Below are 25,000 nucleotides of genomic sequence, written 5' to 3' on the forward strand. Positions count from 1 at the left end.
ACGTCCTTAGTCGTCCCCCCCATGCCCTAAATGCCCTTACCCATACCCAGGCCATAATAGCGCCTTACTATTCTCAGGGACCAATGGGGGTTTCTCTTTTACCCTAATCCCTCTTTGCATCTGAATATATATATATATATATATATATATATATATATATATATATATATATATATATATATATATATATATATATACTACTTTGACACGTGATTTTATGTTAATCGCCACTATTTTCTGAACTTGGCTTAGCCAAAACCGGTTAGGATTCACAACCCTTTTTCATTTTTCCCTGTGGTGGTTATATATATATATATATATATATATATATATATATATATATATATATATATATATATATATATATATATGTACGTATGTATGTATATATATGTATAACTGAATCACGAAAATGTGGAACGTGCTGAATATATAAATAAAGTCTACTAAGTAAAGGACTATAAGTCGAAAGGCCTTGCAACACTCCATTGTTTCTCTTTCCTTCGTGGATTTCATCTTGATTTTATATATATATATATATATATACATACATACTATATATATATATATATTATATCTATGTATACATATATATATGTGTGCGTTTGCATTCATATACTTGAGAAAGTGTGACAAAATAATCACACATGCAGTCATATGCATACACACATATCCACATGTTTTTTTCATAATGTCTTAAGAATTCCTTTTCCTTTCGAAGAAATTTGTCTAAAATACGTTTCTGGGCTTCGTTACATTCAACTGAACGCGCCCCTGAATTTACCTAATTCACCTCAGGAAATTAAAAAGCTCATTTTAAATTACCAGAATAGAATCCGAAGCTTCATTAGTTTCAGTTTCAATAGATTAAAAGATTCAGTACTCCAAGAGTTTTCGCTGAGTTAAACGGAAAGTTTTCCAGATTTCCTTTAAATTCATCAGGACAGATTTCGAAGGTTCGATGAATTCTTCGCAAACTTCACATGAATATGATTTAGAGGCTCGTTCAACTCATCCAAATCACCCAAACTCTTTCCACCAAAAGTTCGTTAGCGTCATTACGTCTAACCCAGGGCCGTCCAACCCCATGCCCGTGGGCCAAAAGTGGCCCGTTTGATTTTGAAAGTGGACCGCTAGAGAAAATAAGTAAAAGTATATTTCTCTTTTTTTGTATCATAAAACTTAGATACCGCTTATCCTGAGTAGAAGAAATATTCCTTGCAAAATCAATAACTGCAAAGAAAAGTTTCATTGGCGTCTGTTGTGTGTTATATCATATATACATACATACATACATACATACATATATATATATATATATATATATATATATATATATATATATATATATATATATATATATATATATATATATATATATATATATATATGGAATCTACTGGTCACTTTTTACCAGATACATATATAATTGTAATAGCCACAATGTTCTCTTAACTTCTCGAATTCTTCGCGCTTTTTGGATACGCTTGTCTCTACAAAGCTTTAAGATCCAAGTGCAAGAAATATGAAGAAATCATGATGTCCGGTAGCGGGAAACGAACCCGGGTTCCCTAATCAGAACGAGGTACCGTTGTCGACCTGACCACGATATATATATATATATATATATATATATATATATATATATATATATATATATATATATATATATATATATATATAAACACACATATACATACATATACGTAGGTGGCCCGCATGACGTTCTGCTTTTTCAAGAGCGGCCCTCAGACCGAACATTTTCCGAAGCTTCGTTGGAAAGAGAACGTGACTAGGAATCCCAACGCCCGTTGCCGAAGACACCCGAACCTCCGAAGATTAATCCCTGTAATTATGAAGAAGTGATACCAAATACGACCATTCCCTATTTCCTCTCCAGTCTCGTATCTCATGGACCCTCTCCCCCCGCCAACTCCAAACGGGGCTTTACAGCGTGCACCGAAGATCAATATTTTGCCTAAAAACTCATATCCGGTTCGGAGATGGCAACAGTTGTTGCTAACACGTGAGGTGATGATGTGCAAAAAAAAAAAAAAAAAAATGCGAGTAAACTCGTCTGTTGGAAGTCTTCATTAATTTTCGCTGCTGTTTTTGAAAACGAGAAAAAAATGACGAGTAGTTTCTATGTGTTTTTTTTTTTTTTTTTTGAGATAAAGAGGCAATTTCCCCAGTTAACAGTTAGTGTCTTTGAGAACGAGAAGTAATCAGTTCTTATATTACTCTCACTGTTCTATTTTATGATATACGGGCATTGCGCATTGTGGAATTTTACGCCTTATCAGCGCGTTCCATATGAACGTTCCTTCATTTTAGAAAATAATAATAACACTAATAATAATAAACCTGATATATCCTTATTAAGACAAAATGTTCAATTTCCTCATTCCTACGGAGAAACTTCTGTGTCCTCAAAATCCTTAGTCGACTCAAGATACGGCAACACTCTAAGGCCCAGATTCAGGTAAACTCTCCTTTCATTTTAAAGACTCTCAAACCTTTATGTGATGTCAGACAATTTTGAGCAATAAAAGGAATTAGAAAAAAATGTACGTTTTACAAGATACTGGAACACTTTTGAAATGCAATCATTCGGTAGGGAAAACCAATTCTATATATTGTATAGATTTCGGTTGTGCAAGCTAGATCTACAACTCGCATCGGACTCCAATTCTTAATTCTAGAGAGAAAACAATGCTCTTCTTTCTGAATTCCTTCAAGAACTCGAGACAGGTTTAGCTTCATACATTTACTACAATATTTTTAAATCCTCTCTTAAACGAGATGAAGGTTCGGGAGCTCTTCTTCCTAATCCAAAATGATCAAGAACACTTAAAACTACCTGTTTCAACAACTCGTGTGCTTTCTCGACGCAAGAATAAGGAAGCAGGAACACCAATTCAAAACAATGACACTCCCTCTCATAGCAACGACGGCAAGAATAGACCAACTGTGCAACGAAAGGGTTATTTTTTTTTCCTCTCATTTACTCATGAGTCAGAGATCGAGGGTAGGTGAACGAATCTCAAGTTACTCCTCATTTCCTCTTTTTTTTTTTAATCTTCTTTTCTTAACCTTGAAAAGATAACCTGAACTCACCTGCGCTGTAATCACAAGCAAACAAATGCACCATTTTCTTGGGTCTCTGTTATCGAACAAAAGCGAAGGAGTTTGCTGAAGAAACACGGAGAACAGTTCTGTGCTTGCTTGCACTTTGTAAGAGAGCGGAAGTACGGTGGACCTCTTGTTTGTTCTGTGATTGAAGATCTCTCTCTCTCTCTCTCTCTCTCTCTCTCTCTCTCTCTCTCTCTCTCTCTCTCTCTCTCTCTCTCTCTCACAGCCTACGCTTTCCGTTACTTGTTTGCCAGTTATCATTCAGTCTCCTGAGCTATGCCGGAGCCTGTGATTGAGGGCACCCTTAGGTAAATTATTTTAATTTATTTATCTATTAATCTATTTTGTCAAAATTAATGCCACATTTATCTATTTTTGCTTACGAATGAGATCTCTGTCCAATTTCACAGAATGAGCTGAAGTGAAGTATATCTCATCAAAGATATAGGTACCTTTTTCCTTCAAGTGGGAATTCCATTCCCTGAACCAAGGTATCCAAGCTCACGGCCCTTTTTTGGCTAGTTGCGTAAGAACGCGCTCGCATTATGAGTAATCATAACAATAATGACTAAGCCCGGGGCACGAAGCACAAGTACCCCCACTGTTTGGGGTACAAGAACAGCAAGGGTTAGGTATCGCATTGGGTCAACACGATCGAGATAAAGCTGAAGTAGCTCTCAAGTGCTTAGCGACTACCTTTTGGGTAAACAAACAAAATCTCTCGCCAGACGGAAGGTCAACAAGTTGGCAGAGGAAGCAATTTCTATTCGATTTTTCGAGATGATTGATGGGCTGAAGATTCTGTGGCGTCGTAGGATGCAGTCCGTTCACCTGCTGTGGTTGCCTCATTCATAGCTGATGAGAACCAGTAGCCTTCATTTGATTTCCTTCGTGTTTTTAGATTCTCCTCTTCTTCTTCTTCTTCTTCTTTCTTCTTTGTCTCTTTACTTCTCCATGAGGAAATCCCCCAAGAACAGGCGGTAGTATTGTTTCTCCTTTGGGTTTCTCACCTCAGAATCTCTCGATACCCTTTCACTTTTGCGAAACAATGAACTTTTTGTTCTTGAATTCGATGCGAGGAAGTTAATGCTTGATGGAGGAATAGTAGTTTTTTTTTTATCAAGACTACGAACGGTGATGTGTCTTTTCAATGGATAGCGGACTCTCAACTGTTGTTCAAGACACGCGCAAATCAGAAACAATTTAAGAGATAAAATAAAGAAAAACGATGCAATAAAATGTAAATAAATAAACAAATAAATACACGTTTGCCATCCTAGCTCGAAAGATCATTAATCAACAACTGGAACTCGTCGTAACTACCATTTTATTTTTTCTTTTAATGCCAGATTTTTACAAGAATAATCCCTCTAATTCCCTGAACGAAACGGTCCTTACTACCCTGACGTAAATCTACAACCCGCTTGTTTCCCATTCACCCCTTGGTAGTATTTTATGAATGGAGAACAAGTTTCATTGACTAGTGTCACGAGAGACGAGAGTAAGAAGAGAGATACAGTATTTTGTTTATCCGTCGTTCCTTTACTGCTGTGAAGGCACAACAGCTGTACAAGAATCCCTGTAGATTCTGTATAAAAACTCGTATGCAAGGCTGAGATTTCTTGTAAGAAAAGTCTAAACAGGAAAAGAAAGAACGCTTTTGCTTTATTGAAGAAGACTATAGATTTTAAGCTTAAAATATACGAGGAGAGACTTATAAAGATATGTGACTAAGAGACGTCAAAGTTAATAGACTTATGATTGCAAGTGGCCACTACCACTCTTGCCTTTAAAATTGGAAAGGACAGTCTCTCAAGAAGACTTCTGTGCGATGCTGCTGTAAAAAAAAAAAAAGACTCCAAAACAGGCTACTTGAGACTTCTTACTGCAAGAGGGGCTACAAAGCACGTCCTTGAAATCGGAAACCTTCGCTTCTTATGATATTTCAACGAAGCGTTGCAGGTAATCTCGCGAATTGCTTCCTAAGTCATACTGACGCGCAGTAGGGTGGGTTAGAGAGAGAGAAAGAGACAGACAGAGAGAGAGAGAGAGAGAGAGAGAGAGAGAGAGAGAGAGAGAGAGAGAGAGAGAGGGGTGGGCGTGCGGTTTGGCTGGTAGGCGTGTGGATGTGGGCCGAATGTGCTGAGAGAGAGAGAGAGAGAGAGAGAGAGAGAGAGAGAGAGAGAGAGAGAGAGAGAGAGAGAAAGAAGGAAGACCAGAGTAAAGTTACGAATCCGGGCACAGAGGCGGCCCTTGTTTTACGCCGTTGCCCAGACGGCAGTTTCGTAGGTTGCCTCTTCCGCCCGAGAGAGAGAGAGAGAGAGAGAGAGAGAGAGAGAGAGAGAGAGAGAGAGAGAGAGAGACGCACATATGTGCATGAATACATATACAGAGGAAGAGGAGGAAATAAAGGAATATGTAGATACATATATGCATAGGCTACTCAGATAGACTGACTGAAAGCGTCAAAGGGACAGAGAAGTACGCCAGTAAAATTATAAGCAACCAAACAAAGATAATAGTGTAAGTGGACACCACTGGTAATTAGGCAAACAATCGTAAGGGAAAATGAAAGAAATTCAACCTCCTATCAAACAAAAGGCCGTGTTTGGTATCTTTCATTTTTGTTCAGGCGGTAGTTTCAAGTTGTACATAATCACTGAGAAACGTGCCTATGTACTTGGACGTCGTTCAGTACGAAACGAATGTGCTTGTTCCTAACTAGGATGAAAAATTATCCCTTACTTTCATGATTAGCCTTTTCTCTTGTTCCCTTTCCTTATTTACATTTATCAAACTGAATTTAACCCTTTTGTCTACAGTAGTCTTGATAATGATAACAATAACAACAGTACTTCACTTACAGATGTTCTGTAAAAGCATTTTTTCTAAGGTTGACATTGTAAGCTAAGATCTAGGCCATACCCACGGAATGTTACAGCTGCCAAAAGATCTCAGATAAAATTTTTACCCGGCTGTTGTCACAGCCTATGCACTGAAGAGTGTCAGCCTATGCACGACAATACCTGGCACCGATACCAAGCTAGTGGGTTAGGCCTATACCTCTGAAAACGAAAATAAAGCTACACTTACTGCTCATTAGATCCCTGGCCAGTGCAGACTGCTGTAAGGACCTGAGGTGTCTCTGATAGAGCCTCTTCTGGGCTAACAGAGCCTCTGCTGACTTCAGCTTGGCCCTAGCAGCTAAGGTCGCCTGTGACTCTTGACGAGCTCCTGCTGACGAGGTTTCTGAAGTCACTGTTGTAGTTGTGGTGCTACTGGTGGTCACCGAGCCGGAGGAAGTGGCGCTGCTGCCCTCTCTGTTTTCTGATGCCTGCTGTCTGTTTGGGGCAAGAGAGAAAACGTCTGATTAGGTGGTCATTTACCTCAGATTGTTTATTCTCTTGATATTAGATTTTTTGCAGTATATATTCAATGATCAACGCCCATACCGTTTACACAGTGTAACTTAGATATAATTGTTCTCTTCTGATATGCTGTCTGTCAGTATAAGTTGAATGTCAACGTGCGCAGGAAGAAAGGGTGTATATATATACATATACATATATATATATATATATATATATATATATATATATACATATATATATATATATATATATATATATATATATGTGTGTGTGTGTGTGTGTGTGTGTGTGTGTGTGTGTGTGTGTGTGTGTGTGTATAGTCTCTTTATTAATTTATTTGGCTGTATGTACATATATACATAGAGACATATGTATGTACACATATATATATAAATATATATATATATATATACGAGTATATATATATATATATATATATATATCTATATATATATAATATATATATATATATATATGGGTGTTGTGTGTGTATGTATATATGTGCATACAGACAAATAAATTAATAAAGAGACTATTTGACGCGGCTGGTATTCCCAACGTATACGTACAGAGACATCTATGTGTGAACTTACACGCATGAACACACACATGCTGTATCCTCGTGCTCGTAAAAACTACATAAAGGTCTACATGAGAATGTATAGTGGTATAATATAGATACAGAAAACTGGGATAAGAATGAGGAAGTGAAGTTGAAAGAAAGAAGAATGATGACGAAGATGGAAATGGGGAGGAGGAAGAGGAGGAAAAAGAAAGCAGACTGAAAGGAATAATGATAAAAAAGGATGTGAATAATGAATAATGTGAATAAGAAGCACGGTGTTAGTGATGGTAGTTGTTGGTGATGATGACGAAAAGCAAAAGAAACGGAGAAAGAAATAAGAATGAGAATAAGAATAAGTACAACGACGGTGATAATGATGATGTGGAGAAAGACGATGTAGGGGAGATAGAAAGAAAAAAGGAAGAAGAATGCAAAACAGAAACAGTTAGAAGAAAAGAAGGTAAAATGAGCAAAGATATCAGAACGTGAACAAGAATTATAATGATGGTGATGACAAGGAAGAGGGAGGTGGAGAGAAAGATGGAAAGAAAGAAGGATAACGATGAGGAGAAATAAAGAGATAAGAAAGTAAATAAGAATAACGGTAAAGATAAGGACCATACTAAATAGATGACTGATGATGATACTGAAATGGAAGTGGATGAAAAAGAAAGAGAGAGAGAGAGAGAGAGAGAGAGAGAGAGAGAGAGAGAGAGAGAGAGAGAGAGGGATAATGATGATCAAAATGATAAAAATAATATAGAAAAAGAGAAAAGAAAATAGTGGATCTCTTAAGTCTATTACGAACATCTCGACGCAAAACTGCGAAAGCCAATCCTCAGATGTCTGGGCAGATTATGACGGGTACTGAAGATACCCAGTGCTACCAGTACCCTTACCCCTATTCCTACTACTACTACTACTCCTGCTATTACTGCTCCTACTAGCAGTACTGGCCTCATACCTCCCCGCAAGACGTCAAGATAATCATCAGAAATGTCTCTGTATGAGTCAGACTTCCCAGTGATGGTTTTACACTTCCACATTTGTTTATTTTTTAAGTTTTATTTTGTTTATTCTTTTTTTTTTTTTGTCTAAAAGATGATTTGCAAATGGCTGGCGTGAATCGTTTCTGGTTTAATTTCAAAGATTAGGGCGATATGCGTGTTTTATTTATTTATTTATTTATTTTTTTTTTTTTTTTGCCGTTTTAATGGTTTATGAATCTGAAATAAATTTTTTCTTGCTTGCTGTTTTGAGTTCATATGTTTACGGCTGATGACCTCTTTTATTGTTTCTTGTGTTTCTTTGTATTTTCGTTGCTTCCTGTGAGGTTTTTGTAGTTTATTTCATGTTTGTATTATATAAATTTGTTTGTTCTAACTTATTATTTTTGGGTGCTTTTTTCTCTTTTAAAAATTTCTTTCATGATTCTTGCATAATTGTATCCCCTTCTCATTTAATAGGTTTTTACTATCTCCTTTTGTTACTAAATTATGTTCCTCTGGTCTGGCTTTGAAATGCTACAACAAAAGAGCATATGGGTCTGCCCTATTCGTTCTCCTTCCGGTGCTCTTCACTTTCCTTCCGTCTCTGATTTTATAACTCCTTGCTGTAAGGGGCGACTGGTTCTGTTCTCACCCACTTGTATAATTTTTAGTTTTATTATTGGTTTTGTTTTTATAATGATAAAATTATTATTATTATTATTATTATTATTATTATTATTATTATTATTATTATTATTATTATTATTATTATTATTATTATTTATTATTATTATTATCATTTTGTAGTAGTAGCGGTAAACCACAGAAAAATGTTATGTACACAAGCGGATCCAGTGGGGGGAGTCCACCTGGGCACGTGCCCCCACCTTGAAAAATAATGACAAAATAATAATTTTGAAGATTTATTAATAATAAAAACATAAATGAGAAATATGAAAATGGGAAAAAAATCTATTATAGAAATAATAATAAAATTTTGAGAAAAAATAATAATAATAACAATAATCTGAATAATAATAATAATATATAATATATATATATACACATATATATTGTATGTGTGTATATTATATATACGCACATATATATATGTATGTATATGAAAATTGGTGCCCCCTGGAAATTTTTCTGGATCCGCTAGTGGTTACTTACACGAAACAGCTATTTGATTATTATTACATAACAATCAGAATGGCTCTTTGGTACCATTCTATAACGAATAAAAATAGCCTTGTTGATCTTTTATCTTTATAAAAGCAATTATATAAGAGCAATTTATAAAAGTATTCGGTTGATTTAGTGATACTTATATCGATAAGTGTAAGGACACCTTGAACACGAACAAACATACCAAATGATAATTTAGAGTGATCGGAGATATTCGCGCATAGTGATCGGAGATATTCGCGCATAATTCAATAATATCCATCTATCTACAAATACATATGAATTAAAAATAGTATAAACCTTATCTTCTCCTTGAATAAATATTTTAACGTATACATTAATTTTGCGCAGAATTGTAATTTATTACCGTATATGGAAATAACCCTTCCCTGGTACATGAGCAAAATTACTGCTTATATATGGTAAAACTATAGTTTCTGATAGATTTCGGAGCCGCGGCCCACGAAACTTTAACCACGGCCCGGTGGTGGCCTATCTTATATAGTTGCCAGAAGCACGATTATGACTAACTTTAACCTTAAATAAAATAAAAACTACTGAGGAGGCAAGAGGGCTGCAATTTGGTATGTTTGATGATTGGAGGGTGGATGATCAACATACCAATTTGCAGCCCTCTGGCCTCAGTAGTCTTTAAGATTTGAGGGCGGACAGAAAAAAGTGCGGACAGGAAAAAGTGCGGACAGAAAAAGTACGGACAGAAAAAGTGAGGACAGGAAAAAGTGCGGACAGAAAAAGTACGGACAGGAAAAAGTGCGGACAGAAAAAGTACGGACAGAAAAAGTGAGGACAGGAAAAAGTGCGGACAGAAAAAGTACGGACAGAAAAAGTGCGGACAGAAAAAGTGCGGACAGAAAAAGTACGGACAGAAAAAGTGAGGACAGGAAAAGTACGGACAGAAAAAGTGCGGACAGGAAAAAGTGCGGACAGAAAAAGTACGGACAGAAAAAGTGCGGACAGAAAAAGTACGGACAGAAAAAGTGAGGACAGGAAAAAGTGCGGACAGAAAAAGTACGGACAGAAAAAGTGAGGACAGGAAAAAGTGCGGACAGAAAAAGTACGGACAGAAAAAGTGCGGACAGAATAAGTGCGGACAGAAAAAGTACGGACAGAAAAAGTGAGGACAGGAAAAAGTGCGGACAGAAAAAGTACGGACAGAAAAAAGTGCGGACAGGAAAAAGTACGGACAGAAAAAGTGCGGACAGAAAAAGTGAGGACAGAAAAAGTGAGGACAGGAAAAAGTGCGGACAGAAAAAGTGCGGACAGAAAAAGTACGGACAGAAAAGGTACGGACAGAAAAAGTGCGGACAGAAAAAGTACGGACAGAAAAAGTGCGGACAGAAAAAGTGAGGACAGGAAAAAGTGCGGACAGAAAAAGTACGGACAGAAAAAGTGCGGACAGAATAAGTGCGGACAGGAAAAGTGCGGACAGAAAAAGTGAGGACAGGAAAAAGTGAGGACAGGAAAAGGTACGGACAGGAAAAGTGCGGGCAGGAAAAAGTACGGACAGAAAAAGTACGGACAGAAAAAGTGTGGACGGACAGACAAAGCCGGCACATTCGTTTTCTTTTACAGAAAAATAAAAAAGAGTAAAGAATAAAAGGTAACGTCGAACAAGATCGAGTCCCCAAAAGTGCTTAAGCTATAAGAGACCATATGAAGTTCCAACAACACAAACATTCATTAAGATGTTTCAAAGATAAAAGGAAAAAAAAACTCTTCTTCCTCCTCCCCTGCACCCTACCCTCCTCAAACCCTCCCCCCTCCCTCTCCTCCCTAACCCCAAATCTTTTGTCATTATCAACCTCATGAATCACCTACAACGATCTTCTCACTTTGAGGAAAAAAAAAAAGCATCACTAGATCCTTCATTTAGAAATCGTTAACAGCCCTCTTTAAATATCCATCGATTCGGCCCCAACCAACGCCCCTCCCCCCCACCCCCCCAAAAAAAGTCTGTCATCTTCATCATTATTATCGTTTCTTCTTTACTTGGCTCTCTTTGAATTCCCCTCCATGTATACCTCGTTAGCGGCGTTGCTGGTTCCTCTTTTTTCCGCTTTTTAGTTTTCTGTAAAAGAAAACTATTGTGCCGGCTTTGTCTGTCCGTCCGCACTTTTGCTGTCCGCCCTCAGATTTTAAGAATTACTGAGGCTAGAGGGCTGCAAATTGGCATGTTGATCATCCGCCCTCCAATCATCAAGCATACCAAATTGCAGCCATCTAGCCTCAGTAGTTTTGATTCTATTTAAAGTTAGTTAAAGTTAGCCATAATCGTGCATCTGGCAACGATATAGGCCAGGCTACCACGGGCCGTGGTTAAAGTTTCATGGGCCGCGGCTCATACAGCATTATACCGAGACCACTGAAAGATAGATCTATTCCCGGTGGCCTTCATTATACGCTGTAGCGGCTGTACAGAAAACTCGATTGCGCCGAAGAAACTTTGGCGCATTTTTTTACTTGTTCTCTGTTTTTCAGGGAGAAACGATTGAAGTTCTCCCAGAGCACTAAAAAAACGACCTCTTAAATGTATCCATTTGCAAATCGTTAGCTCAACAAATCTCTATTATTTTCTCCTTCATCATCATCATCTCTTTTCTCGCCGTTTATTAAAGGAAATCATAAATAAAAAGCCTTACTTCTATTTTTCTTACGTTCCGTGTTATCTTTGCTTTCATTGCATTTTTATCATCAAATTTTTCGTAATATGAGAACTCGACAAAGAGAAAAGGAAGCCCTGCCGACATCGTCTCTGTTAGTTTAGAAGAGTCCGCAGGTCCACACCAGGCCTCGTACTCTCTTTCACACATCACTACCCTTGGGACAATGGCCCGCGCTGGCATAAGCAAGCTTAACCTAATCCAACTATGGACCAACCTTTCTACACTTTATTATTCCTATATCTATATTTGGTTCTCTTTTCGTGTTTATCTTTGCACTCACTTTCTTCTCCTTCTTCTTCTTTTCTTTTCTGTTCTTCTTCATTAGAGAAGGGAGGAGGGAAGATAAGGAAGCTTGAATCCAAAATGATCTTTATTGTCTTCATTAATGAGTCTTCAACTCGACTCGACACATTCTCAACATCATTTCTTTACTCACTATCATTTTCTGTCTTCCGCCACAGAAGACACGAACAAGAAGAAGAAGAGGACAAGAAGAAAAGAAGAAGAGAATAGAAGAAGAATCCCCTTATAGTCTTCATGTATGACTCTTCAGCCCGACACATCCCCATCATCATTCTTTCCTTTACCATCATCTTCTTGTCTTCCTCCACAGAAGACACGAACAAGAAGAGGACAAGAAGAAAAGTAGAAAAGAATAGAAGAAGAATCCCTTCATTGTCTTCATGTATGACTCTTCAGGTCGGCACATCCCCATTATCATTCTTTTCTTTACCATCATCTTCTTGTCTTCCTTCATAGAAGACACGAACAAGAAGAAGAGAACAAGAAGAAAAGAATATAGGATGAATCCCTTTATTGTCTTTATGTATGACTCTTCAGCTCGACACATCCCCATCATCATTCTTTTCTTTACCATCATCTTCTTGTCCTCCTTCATAGAAGACACGAACAAGAAGAAGAGGACAAGAAGAAAAGAATCGAAGAAGAATCCCTTGATTGTCTTCATGCATGACTCTTCAGTTCGACACATCCCCATTATCATTCTTTTCTTTACCATCATCTTCTTGTCCTCCTTCATAGAAGAAGAAGAAGAAGAAGAAGAAGAAGAAGAAGAAGAAGAAGAAGAAGAAGAAAAGAATCCCTCCCGAACCCCTAAATAGCCGGAGGGGGAGGAGGGGGAGGGAAGAAGGTGTTGGTTAGCGTAGCGAAATGGCACATGAAAGTCGCCCTCGGGGTGGAGTGTAAACATGGCGCCCATTACCGACAGGTGGGCACGGCTTGCTTTCGCTCGCTGGTTCCTGGGCACATGCCACTATAGACTCCATAGTCGTATAAACACCCCCTCCTCGATGCCATCTCTTGCTAATTCTCTCTGTCTCTCTATCTCTCTCTCTCTTTCTCTCGACTCGTTTGGAATGACAGGGCATTGTTTTTTAACGCTTCGTACGTCTCCTATTACATCCGATACCGTGTTTGTACAATTACTCTTTCGATGAGTCGTCGGTCCTCTATACCTTTTTGTCTCTCTCTTTCGCTCTTTATCTTTTTCCTTTTCTTTCCGATTGACCTTTTTTCGAGTGTATTGTAGGATGAAAGAGACGGTTTCGGATGGTGGCACTATTATGCTTCACCAATTCTTTCGATATTTGTTGTCGTAACTGTAAAAATTATTATTATTATTATTATTATTATTATTATTATTATTATTATTATTATTATTATTATTATTATTAAACCGATCAAATCCATCTGGAACAATTAAATTCCTTAGACCCTCAAAATTCTCTTCTCATATCCTTAAGAGAAATTCCATACGGCTCTGACAGACAAAAGGCAATCGCCATTATTATTATTAATATTATTATTATTTTCGTTACTCCCGAACCTGAAGAAAACGCCACCTTCCTGGCCCCTGTCATTATGTGATTCATCCCTGAGTACAAGCGGGATAAGTATGGACGGTGACGTCATCATGGTTTTATTGGCTCTCGTGAAAGATGCCCTCTGGTTCATTCTTTGCTCCGACGAGAGTGCCTATGTGTGTGTTAAATATTCTTATTATCATTATTCCGGTTGTTTCGTCTTATCGGCTTATTTCCAGTAAACAGATTATTGAATAAATGACCCTACTTTGCTCCCTCACGAGAACTTCATATTGGTCTGCCAATAGAATTAAGTGTTATATTGAAGTTGCCACATGCACATAAGCGTAAATTGCCATAATAACAATATGGCATGTTCCTTCAAATAACTTTTTCTTAACAACACACTATTCGATCATAACAAAGCCCTTTTAGAAAAGAGTATGGAATTTAGGCCAAAGGCCAAGCACTGGGACCTGTGAGGTCATTCAGTGTTGAAACGGAAATTAACAGTGAAAGGTTTGAAAAGTGTAACAGGGGGGAAAACCTCGCAGTTGCACTATGAATCAATTGTTAGGAGGGGGTGGGAAGTAAGATGGAAAAAAGAGAATATGAAAGGAAGTGCAGTAAAAGGAACGGAAGGGGTTGCAGGTAGGGGCCGAAGGCGCGCTGCAAAGAACCTCAAGTAATGAGGTGTACTGACGGTACTAACCCCCTGCGGAACAAAGCCCTTTAAAAGCACCAAACGAACAATTGGGTCTGCCCAACTCTGTTCTCTCGCGCTGTACTTTCCTGCCCTCCTTTCCCTCCTTACTTTTACATAACGCTGGCTCTATTCCGTCCCACCTGTGATAAGGTCAATACACTGTTATACATTTTGCAGACAGTTACCCCAACAATTCCTTCGCTGTTACCTGGTTGATGGGCATTGAACTCATTGTCTGCTCGACCCTTGGTCAAGTCTTGGTGGGGAAAGCATTCATATCACTTCCTATTCAGATTTTTAAAGAATTTAACTGAAAATTTTTTATACAAATATTATAAAATCGAGAAGATACACTTTCAAAGAATTTTAATATATTTCCATCTGTTTTAGTTTTCTGTAAAAGAAAACTATTGTGCTAGCTTTGTCTGTCCGTCCGTACTTTATTCTGTCCACCCTCAGATCTTAAAAACTAATGAGGCTAGAGGGCTGCAAATTGGCATGCTGATCATCCACCCTCTAATCATCAAACATACCAAATTGCAGCCCTCTAGCCTCAGTAGTTTTTATTCTATTAAAGGTTAAAGTTAGCCATAATTGTGCATCTGGCAACGATATAGGATAGGCCACCACCGGGCCGTGGTTAAAGTTTCATGGGTCGCGGCTCATCCAGACCACCGAAAGATAGATCCATTTTCGGTGGCCTAGATTATACGCTGTAGCCGCTGTACAGAAAACTCGATTGCGTCGAAGAAACTTTTCACTTATTTCTTACCGATAATAAACTGGTGAACACTCAAACGGATCTATGACTCGGTGTCTACTTAGCATTGAGTATTAACAAACCCCAACAAATATCTTGGCACCTCTTGTCATTTCATTTCTCTCTCTCTCTCTCTCTCTCTCTCTCCTTATTCTTCCTTCCTTGCTTTTTCCCCTTTGATGGATATTTTTAAAAAATGATTTTATTCTGGGAATTTCCCGTTATATTAATAAATGACCTCATTTACTAAAGTTCCTCCTCCTCCTCCTCCTCTCTCTCTCTCTCTCTCTCTCTCTCTTGTATTCTTCTTCTTTCCTTGCTTTTTCTCCCCAGGTGAAAATTTTTAAAAAATGAATTTATCCTTAGAAAATCCTGCTATATTAATAAATGACCTCATTTACTAAAGTTCCTCTCTCTCTCTCTCTCTCTCTCTCTCTCTCTCTCTCTCTCTCTCTCTCTCTCCTTATTCTTCTTTCCTTGCTTTTCCTCCTCAGGTGAAAATTTTTAAAAATGAATTTATTCTCAGAATTTCCCGCTATATTAATAAATGACCTCATTTACTAAAGTTCCTCTCTCTCTCTCTCTCTCTCTCTCTCTCTCTCTCTCTCTCTCTCTCTCTCTCTTTTAGTCCCTTCTTTATTTTTATTGCTATTCTTAATTCTATTTCCGTTCTTCGACTCTCTCTCCCCTATGTAGATTATTTTCGAATGGTGACTTTCTTCGAAGACTTTTCATGTTCATTATCTCTCTCTCTCTCTCTCTCTCTCTCTCTCTCTCTCTCTCTCTCTCTCTCTCTCTCTCTCTCTCTCTCTCTCTCTCTCATTCTGAACAGCTAGTTTACTGGAACTCCTTAAAAAAGCTTTCCTAAAACGTGATATGCACCAGAAATCTCTCACAGTCTCTTCGCTTCTCCGCCCGGTTAGACTCAAAAGCGGTTTAGTATCTTTCCTCTTTTCAGACTTAACATACAAAGAGATATCTTTTTTTCCTTACTCCCTCCCCCTTTCTTTTTTTCCTCTTTCCCAAATGCCTCTTTCTACCTTTTCCTCTGTGTTTCCCCTTTTCTATTTCCCCCCTTCCGCTCCCCGACGCACGCATGAGTAAAGTTACCCCTGGTGATGAGAGCCGCTTACTGATCGTGTTACATCTTCGCCGGCACTTTTTCCCTTTTCCTCTTCGTCAGCTGTAATCTTTCACAGTTTGTTATGAAACACTTAGGCGCTCCCGAACGCTCTCTTCCCCCCCCCCCTGCCCCAACGCCAGCCTCTTCTTCCTCTTCGCTTTTGCCTCTTTTCTGTCTCTTCTTCCTTTTAACTTGCCTCTTTTCTACCTCTTCATCCTCGTCTCGCTACCCTGCTCCGACGTCTTCAAAAGAACCATCATCCCTCCCATCTTTTCCGGGAGTTTAGACGCTTTTTAGACTCACGCTCAATACGTCCACTTACGCGCTCATGTTTAGCGACGTCAGTCATGCAGCGCTTTTCCGCTACGTGGAGCGACTGCAGCGATGCTTTCCGATACATTTTACCTTCCGGTTTGATACCCCGCCGATTCGCTTTAAGCTCCCGGGGCGCTGAGATCGGAGGAAGGTACGTGTTGGGCTCGACGGGATGGTGCGCTTTGCGGGGAAGAAAGAAGAAGTACCGTGTGTTTTGCTATCGGGTGTTCAGTAAGGAAAACTAGGAGGTGAGTAGGATTATGAAGTTTCGTTAGGGTGCGTTCAGTTAGGAAAACTAGATGAGTTGGATTATAATGTTTCGTTAGGGTGCGTTCAGTTAGGAAAACTAGATGAGTTGGATTATGAAGTTTCGTTAGGGTGCGTTCAGTTAGGAAAACTAGGAGATGAGTTGGATTATAATGTTTCGTTAGGGTGCGTTCAGTTAGGACTATCAAGTTTGGCATCGGGTATTCAGTAAGAAACCTAGATGGTGGGTAGGATTATAAAGTTTCGTTAGGATGCGTTCAGTAAGGAAAACGAAGTGGTGAGTTGGATTATAAAGCTTCGTTAGGGTGCATTCAGTTAGGAAAACTAGAAAGTGAGCAGGATTATAGTTTCGTTAGGGTGCGTTCAGTAAGGAAAACCAAGAAGTGAGTTTATAAAGCTTTGTTATGGTGCGTTCATTAAGGAAAAGCAAGACGTGACTTTATAAAGTTTCGTTAGTTGCGTTCAGTAAGGAAAACCAAGATGTGAGTTAATAAAGTTTTGTTAGGGTGCGTTCAGTAAGGATAACCAAGATGTGAGTTTATAAAGTTTTGTTAGGGTGAGTTCACTTAGGAAAACTGGGAAGTGGGTAGGATTATAGTTTCGTTAGTTCCGTTCAGTAAGGATAACCAAGATGTGAGTTTGTAAAGTTTTGTTAGGGTACGTTCAGTAAGGTAAATATGTTATGAATAACATTAAATTAACAGAAAGGATAGCAAAACTAGTTAAGGTACCGTACGCTCTGTTAGGGCGAGTTCAGCAAAGAGTCAAATTTTAAAAATCCCTGGAGCAAATCTATTTTGTCTGAATATAAATCACAGCAAATTGTTGAAAAAGCGTAATAACAAACATGTTTATCTAAGCAACGATGGAAAGGAAAAATTGATGCAATAAGTTTGTAGGAGAAAACAAAAGACAGACACCAAGAGAAAACAAACGCTTCAGTAACTGCTTAACGCAATTGTGAATAAGAATACATGCAATGAAAGAAATGCCTTTCAAAACAAATAATTTCTTATAAAGAATAAGGCAGACCCTCTAAACAAATAGATCGGTACCAACGGTATAAATTGTACTTTATAACACGTACCAGAATTTACGTGTAAAAACTCATAAGTAAGTTCTTGTATATAATGACCACGTTTACGTTTTCATTTAAATTCATACTAAAATTCAGGGTTACAGTACAAACCGCACATACAAGAGACTCATAAAAGTAAAGTGGATAACAATGACCAATTTTCTAACCAGAGTGGATTCGAATCTTATTCTCATCCTTTCTCATCCGAATTTCGAGGCTTTCAGTGGAAACTATTTCCAAAGTTATTAGGAGGCCAATGTGGCTATTGAAAGTACCTAGGATTGGTGAATGTGACCAGTTGACTCTCTCTCTCTCTCTCTCTCTCTCTCTCTCTCTCTCTCTCTCTCTCTATATATATATATATATATATATATATATATATATATATATATATATATATTCTCTCTCTCTCTCTCTCTCTCTCTCTCTCTCTCTCTCTCTATATATATATATATATATATATATATATACTGTATATATAAATCTTTCTCTCTCTCTCTCTCTCTCTCTCTCTCTCTCTCTCTCTCTCTCTCTCTCTCTCTCTCTCTAATGTGTTGAAATAACACGAAAGCGCTTGGTACTCCTTTTATTTTTCCTGTGGCCTTTGCTGAATGAGTATACATATATATATATACAGTATATATATATATATGTATGTATATATATGCATATATATACACATATATATGTATATATAATTTATAAATATATAAATACATATAAAATACATGTCATAATGACTACTCATCTTGACCTACCTCCTGAGTGCCACCTGAGCGGCCATGACCCTCTGCCTCTCGACCACCAGGAGGCAGTTGGCGCAGCGGCAGTCCCTCCACCGACAGAGCTTCTTGTGCCCCTTCAGGCAGGACACGACGCCGTGGTTCCTGCAGCGGGCGCATTTGGGCGTCCTCAGCAGCCGGCGGGCGGAGGAGACGCACGCCCTCTTGTGTGACGGCGAGGAAGCGCTCGAAGTGGAGGACGAAGCGGGAGAGGCGGAGGAGGAAGTGTGCGGGGGCGGAGACGCGTCCGCCGGAGGAATCGACGTTACTGCCGTGAAGCAGTCGCCTTCTGCGCTCATCCTGGTGGAGAACGGACGGTAATAATAATAATAATAATAATAATAATAATAATAATAATAATAATAATAATAATAATAATAATAGTAATAATAATTACGAAAGTCAAAAAAAAAGATATTCAGAGAGAGTATACCCCGGCTAGTATAATAATAATAATAATAATAATAATAATAATAATAATAATAATAATAATAATAATAAAAGCAAAAAAAAAAACAAGTATTTTGAGAGTGCATACCCCTGCCAGCATAATATCCTTTAAGCAGAAACAGCAACAACAAGAACAACAATATCATCAATAATAATAATAATAATAAGTAAAAAAAAAAGTATTCTGAGAGTGCAATCTAATAATATTATCTTTTGTTAAAAATCCCAAAACGACATCCCTAAGCATCCATCATCCACTAACAGTCTGGAGGCGAATAATAAATTTCCCCTGAAAATCTTTATAGAATAAATAGGAGCATCGTCTCCCGACTTTATCTTAATTGGATCTTTTCTTTTAGTGTTGCTTATCGTGACTGTGAGCAAACAAAGTGGGTATTGTCTTGACTAAATGATCTTTCTCTCTCTCTCTCTCTCTCTCTCTCAGCAGTTTCTTGTAGTTTTGCTTTATTCTCTAATGATGCAAGGTGATTGAGGAGAAAGAAGAAAAGAGATGGATAAACGGAAAGATGAAATAAAGAGGAAAAATGAGAGTATGAACATTTGCTTCGTAGTTATGACAACACCTACGATATTCATTTTCATGTCGTTATCTCGACGTCATCGCCACTAAGCATGTTGATTCTTGGAGCCTTGCTCCCCTTCCCTCCTTATCCACTCCCCATATTAAGACCCCCCATCCCCACCCCCACACCGCTCTTCCCCTACCCCAGGGCAGTGCCCACCGGAGATATCAATCTATTTGCGAAGCACGCGAGGAACACAGTTCATCTAACCAGCCACTTAATTCGTGCCACACACCGAGAACCTACCAGACCGGTATATGCTTTACCGTGACTACTCCACCCTGCCTCCTTCCCCCACCCTTCACAAAACCGCAATGTCTTTTCGCTTTTTTCTCGTTCTTCTTCTGCTCTTCTTTCAAAGAGGGGGGACAACAATGGCACCGTTCTTTCGCTACGAAACAAGGAGAGGAGAGAGAGAGGGAGAGACAGAGAGAGAGAGAGGACTTGGCACGCTTCAGAATTTGATATTCAAGTTAAGATACATCGGAGGAGAAGCGCAGAAAGCCGCGTTCTCTAGCGGAGAGGTTCGGTTTTTGATTTTGGTCCTTATGGCGAAAGGGCGCAAATTTCATTTTGGATTCTTCCTCTCTGCCGAGACAGATGTGTCCAAGGAGTCGTCACTCATTACGGAGATAAGACAGAGACCTTTACCTCCCGAATTTTACTGTTGTAAGTAGACAAGAATTTACGTGGGCTTAATTTTTTCCACATTCAGATCAGTACTGCACTTTGTTTCAAGAAGAGAGAGAGAGAGAGAGAGAGAGAGAGAGAGAGAGAGAGAGAGAGAGAGAGAGAGAGATAATGCCTTCTAATTAAAAAAAAAAACATTTTAGACATTTTATAGAACGAGCTTAATCTCCTTCCAATAACTTTATTTTGCGATTTTTGTAGAACTATATAGTCATCAAATATATGAGCTACCGTTAGTTTTACCTAACGCTTGCATTTACACCCCGAATGGTGATACTTCTATATAATTCCGTCGGTCTTTCCAGATAAAATAAATTTTGCGTAAGTCTTTGAGTTTAACTTAATACAATTATCCAGGAAACTTGATCTTTATTTAACACAATTCATAAAACCTGACAGGAAGTTATTTTTCCAAGCATACTGAGTTTTATTAATACATCTCGCTATAAGCTAGCGCTAGAACGTTCCACGGTGATGTTTCTAAATGATCTGGCTGTGTATATTACTTGGGATAATGACGGTATAAGACATATGGTCGCTAAATAATGAAGGGAAAGTTCATTATCACAAGATATGTGATAATAAAGAAATAAAAGTTCATTGAAAAATCTGAGTATTTGCATAAAGTTGAGAGAGAGAGAGAGAGAGATGCAACCAACTGGTTATCATTATTAGCATCATCCCGAGAAAAGAGAGAGAGAGAGAGAGAGAGAGAGAGAGAGAGAGAGAGAGAGAGAGAGAGAGAGAGAGAGGGAAATGCAATCGACTGAATGCCATTATTAGCACCATCCCATGAGAGAGAGAGAGAGAGAGAGAGAGAGAGAGAGAGAGAGAGAGAGAAATGCAACCAACTGATTACCATTATTAGCACCATCCCATGGAGAGAGAGAGAGAGAGAGAGAGAGAGAGAGAGAGAGAGAGAGAGAGAGAAATGCAATCGACTGAATGCCATTATTAGCACCATCCCATGGAGAGAGAGAGAGAGAGAGAGAGAGAGAGAGAGAGAGAGAGAGAGAGAAATGCAACCAACTGATTACCATTATTAGCACCATCCCATGGAGAGAGAGAGAGAGAGAGAGAGAGAGAGAGAGAGAGAGAGAGAGAGAGAGAGAAATGCAATCGACTGAATGCCATTATTAGCACCATCCCATGGAGAGAGAGAGAGAGAGAGAGAGAGAGAGAGAGAGAGAGAGAGAGAGAGAAAGAGAGAGAGAGAGAGAGAGAAATGCAACCAACTGATTACCATTATTAGCACCATCCCACGGAGAGGAGAGAGAGAGAGAGAGAGAGAGAGAGAGAGAGAGAGAGAGAGAGAGAGAGAGAGAGAGAGAGAGCGAACGCAGACAGGCGAGACGGGAGCCAGTCAGTCAATGCCAGCGGTGCCTGGGTGTGGTCCTTAAGCTCTTGCCCTGTGTATATACCTCTCCGTACCTTATTTACGTACCTACACTTCACTTACGTACCTATACTTTGCTTACGTACTTCCACTTTCTTACGTACCTACACTTTACATACGTGCTTGCACTTAAGTACCTGTTTAAACCTCACTTAAGCTTACGTACCTATTTACACTTTATTTACGTATTCACACTTACGTACCTATATACACTTTACTTACACTTGCTCACGCTTACGTACCTATTTACACTTTACTTACGTACTCACGTACATATTCACATTTTACTTACACTCACGTACCTATTTACACTTTATTCACGTACTTACACTTACGTACCTATTTACACTTTACTCACGCACTTACACTTACGTACCTATTTACGTACATTCGCATACTAATGAGTACTTAGTTGAAGGAACGCAATGAATGGGAATGTCTAAATACACAATGAATGGGAATGTCTAAATACAATCAGGTCAGGTTTTATTGAAACTGTTTATGTTATTCAAATATTTTTGACGCAGTTCATCAATTAAGTGTCAATTAAAAGCGGAACAGATGATAATGATAATAATAATTAAAGAACAGCCATGTTATAATCATATTATTAATCCCCGAGACGCATTTTCTTGGTTGTCTTAGATAACAAGATTCGTTGTGATTGGCGAAATATAAATATTTTTAATGAACATTAAAAATAGTAATTTTTTTTTATTGTTGATTTTTGTTAAATTTCAAGTATCCCATTTGCGCATATTGTATGATTTGATTATTCCACCTCGGTCATTGATACACCCCAATGCCAAAATAATAATAATAATAAGAGAGAGAGAGAGAGAGAGAGAGAGAGAGAGAGAGAGAGAGAGAGAGAGAGAGAGAGAGAGAGAGAGAGAGAGAGAGAGAGAGAGGTTCTATTTCCAACATCTGCTTTTTTGTTCTCAATTTACAGTAAAATCTTATCATCTCTGAACTCATGTTACATGACTGAATTGAAGTGAATATAGAATTTAGGCCAAATGCCAAGCATTGGGACCTATGAGGTCATTCAGAGCTGAAACGGTAATTGACAGTAGAAGGTTTGAAAGGTGTAACGGGAGGAAACCTCGCATTTGCACTATGATTCAACTGTTAGGAAAAGGGTGGAAAGCTAGATGGAAGAAAGAGAATATGAAAGGAGGTACAGTAAAAGGAACGAAAGGGGTTGCAGCTAGGGGCCGAAGGGACGCTGCATAGAACCTTAAGTAATGCCTATAGTGCGCCTCATTACATGACTCACTGAGGAAGTCTAGAGTACAGGACTTTTAAATATCAACTTTTAAATATCAACAAAGGTGGAAGCAATTCATGCGTAATAATGGAGGAAATACTGTAATTTGATGATAAATTGGTCATCGTTGGAATAACCTTATCCTTCAGTTAACATTGCTACAACTGTTTCTTAAAAGATGTTTCTACAAAAAAAAAATGCTATCAAAAGATGTTTCTACATTTCAAAAAAACAATTGCATTAAAGAGTGGTCAACCTGGAGTGGTCTGGTTAAACTAAGATATACTTAGAACACATTTAATGCATAAGTAAGGCATTCATGATTATTGTAACTTTAAATCTACTAATTTATATAACCTTTATTAATTTTTATTCTCACTTAACGAGTTAACATGCTTTAACGATTGCAAATGTAACGTAGCCTAAAAGGGGCAAATCTGCTAGATATCTCGGTTTAGATAATGGTATAATTGCCAGAAATTTCATATGCTGTTTTATATTAGTATAGTTGCCAGTTATCTGGTTTTGTTTTTAAAAAGTGTAGTTGTCAGATACCTCAATTCATCTAGTAGGCAGTTAGCTATGGTAAGCTTCTCTAATTGATTGGTTTTTGGGGGATATCAAAATCATTAGCAAAAACAAACTGAAAATTGGCTAGATGCAAAACTTTCAACCTAAAGATTAATATTGATAAAATATCACTTGTATGATACTATACTATTGATGTGATACTAGAACAATGATGGCAACTTTATTTGGGAATTTTCACCCCAGTATTCCCGAGAAATTCCGTACAACAACATCAGCATATACGAATCCTCTCTTCCAAGCTTCCAGAATGAGTGAAATTGATTAGAAAGAACGAATCTCTTTTTCCAGCGATCTTTAATTATCGTAGGAAATCCACGTGACAAAGAGGAAGGATGGAGAATGTTGGCGATGTTGGTGATAAGGTTTATGGCGGCCATTACAACTTCCTGCCCTTGCTCGAAACTCGAGACCTCCAACTGACCAATTACTCTCTTCATCGAATTTCGAACCTCCATATTTGGAGAAAAAGCGAGAAAACACGTCATTGGCCGCTTAGATCAACCCATTAAATGTGTTTTACGTCGACAGCTGAGAAAATGTTGCCAAAACTACGCTTTGGGGGAGAGGAAAAAATGAAAAAGTCGACAGCTGCAGCAGCTGCATAACTGAAAACTAACTGTGCAAACAACACACAGGCAGCTAAATCAGCCGATAGCTGCCTCAGGCTTGTTATCGATTCTTCTCCTTCTTGGCTTTCAGTCTTTGTTGTTTGTAGACAAATTCAATTTCCTCCGTCTGAATTCTGGCGTGAATTAAATACCTTCCTGCATCAAGACAATCTGATCACTTGTAGTACTAGCTTTAGCACACGGTAGTACCACTGAATAGACCAAACGCCCGTCTGGAAAGTTAGCAACTGACACAAACACACACATGCGCACACTCAAATGTATACAAACTTTAAAAGGCCAGTTTCAGCAGTTTTGCTTCATATTTCATAGCAAAATGAATGACTACCGACCCAGAGCGAGAGATGTGTGTTGTGCTACCGCGAATATTACACCGAGGGTTATTGATTCTGAAAACAAAGAGGGGCTTAATCATAATCAAGCACATGGCATAACGGATGACGAATGGTGAGCAATTAGGCATTTCGCATTTGGAGCTTGCATTTAGGTTTCTAATGCAATTTAGCAACAGATGAGGGACAGGCACCATTTGCATTGTATATGGTGATTTTATTGTAAGTTAAGGCACAAGACTCCTTTTGACTGGCGCAGTTGCCACCTATTTCCA

General features: G+C 38.4%; 1 protein-coding gene across 3 annotated transcripts in view; it reads right to left on the reverse strand.

Moving 5' to 3' along the window:
* The window catches only part of LOC136848653 (doublesex- and mab-3-related transcription factor 3-like), a 52,141-nt gene that overhangs the window by 3,914 nt on the left and 23,227 nt on the right, over positions 1 to 25,000 (reverse strand). For 2 of the 3 annotated variants that reach the window (XM_067121066.1, XM_067121068.1), the window contains exons 2-3: positions 18,760 to 19,083; positions 6,226 to 6,473 (exon numbers count right to left, since the gene is read on the reverse strand). In XM_067121066.1, the coding sequence (XP_066977167.1) occupies positions 6,226 to 6,473; positions 18,760 to 19,082 (571 nt within the window). In that variant the 5' untranslated portion in view covers position 19,083. Of the gene's footprint in view, positions 1 to 6,225; positions 6,474 to 18,759; positions 19,468 to 25,000 lie in introns of those variants that run through there. The other variant, XM_067121065.1, reaches the window with a different exon arrangement.

The sequence above is a fragment of the Macrobrachium rosenbergii genome, chromosome 19 (genome assembly GCF_040412425.1).
Source record: "Macrobrachium rosenbergii isolate ZJJX-2024 chromosome 19, ASM4041242v1, whole genome shotgun sequence".
NCBI lineage: Eukaryota > Metazoa > Arthropoda > Malacostraca > Decapoda > Palaemonidae > Macrobrachium > Macrobrachium rosenbergii.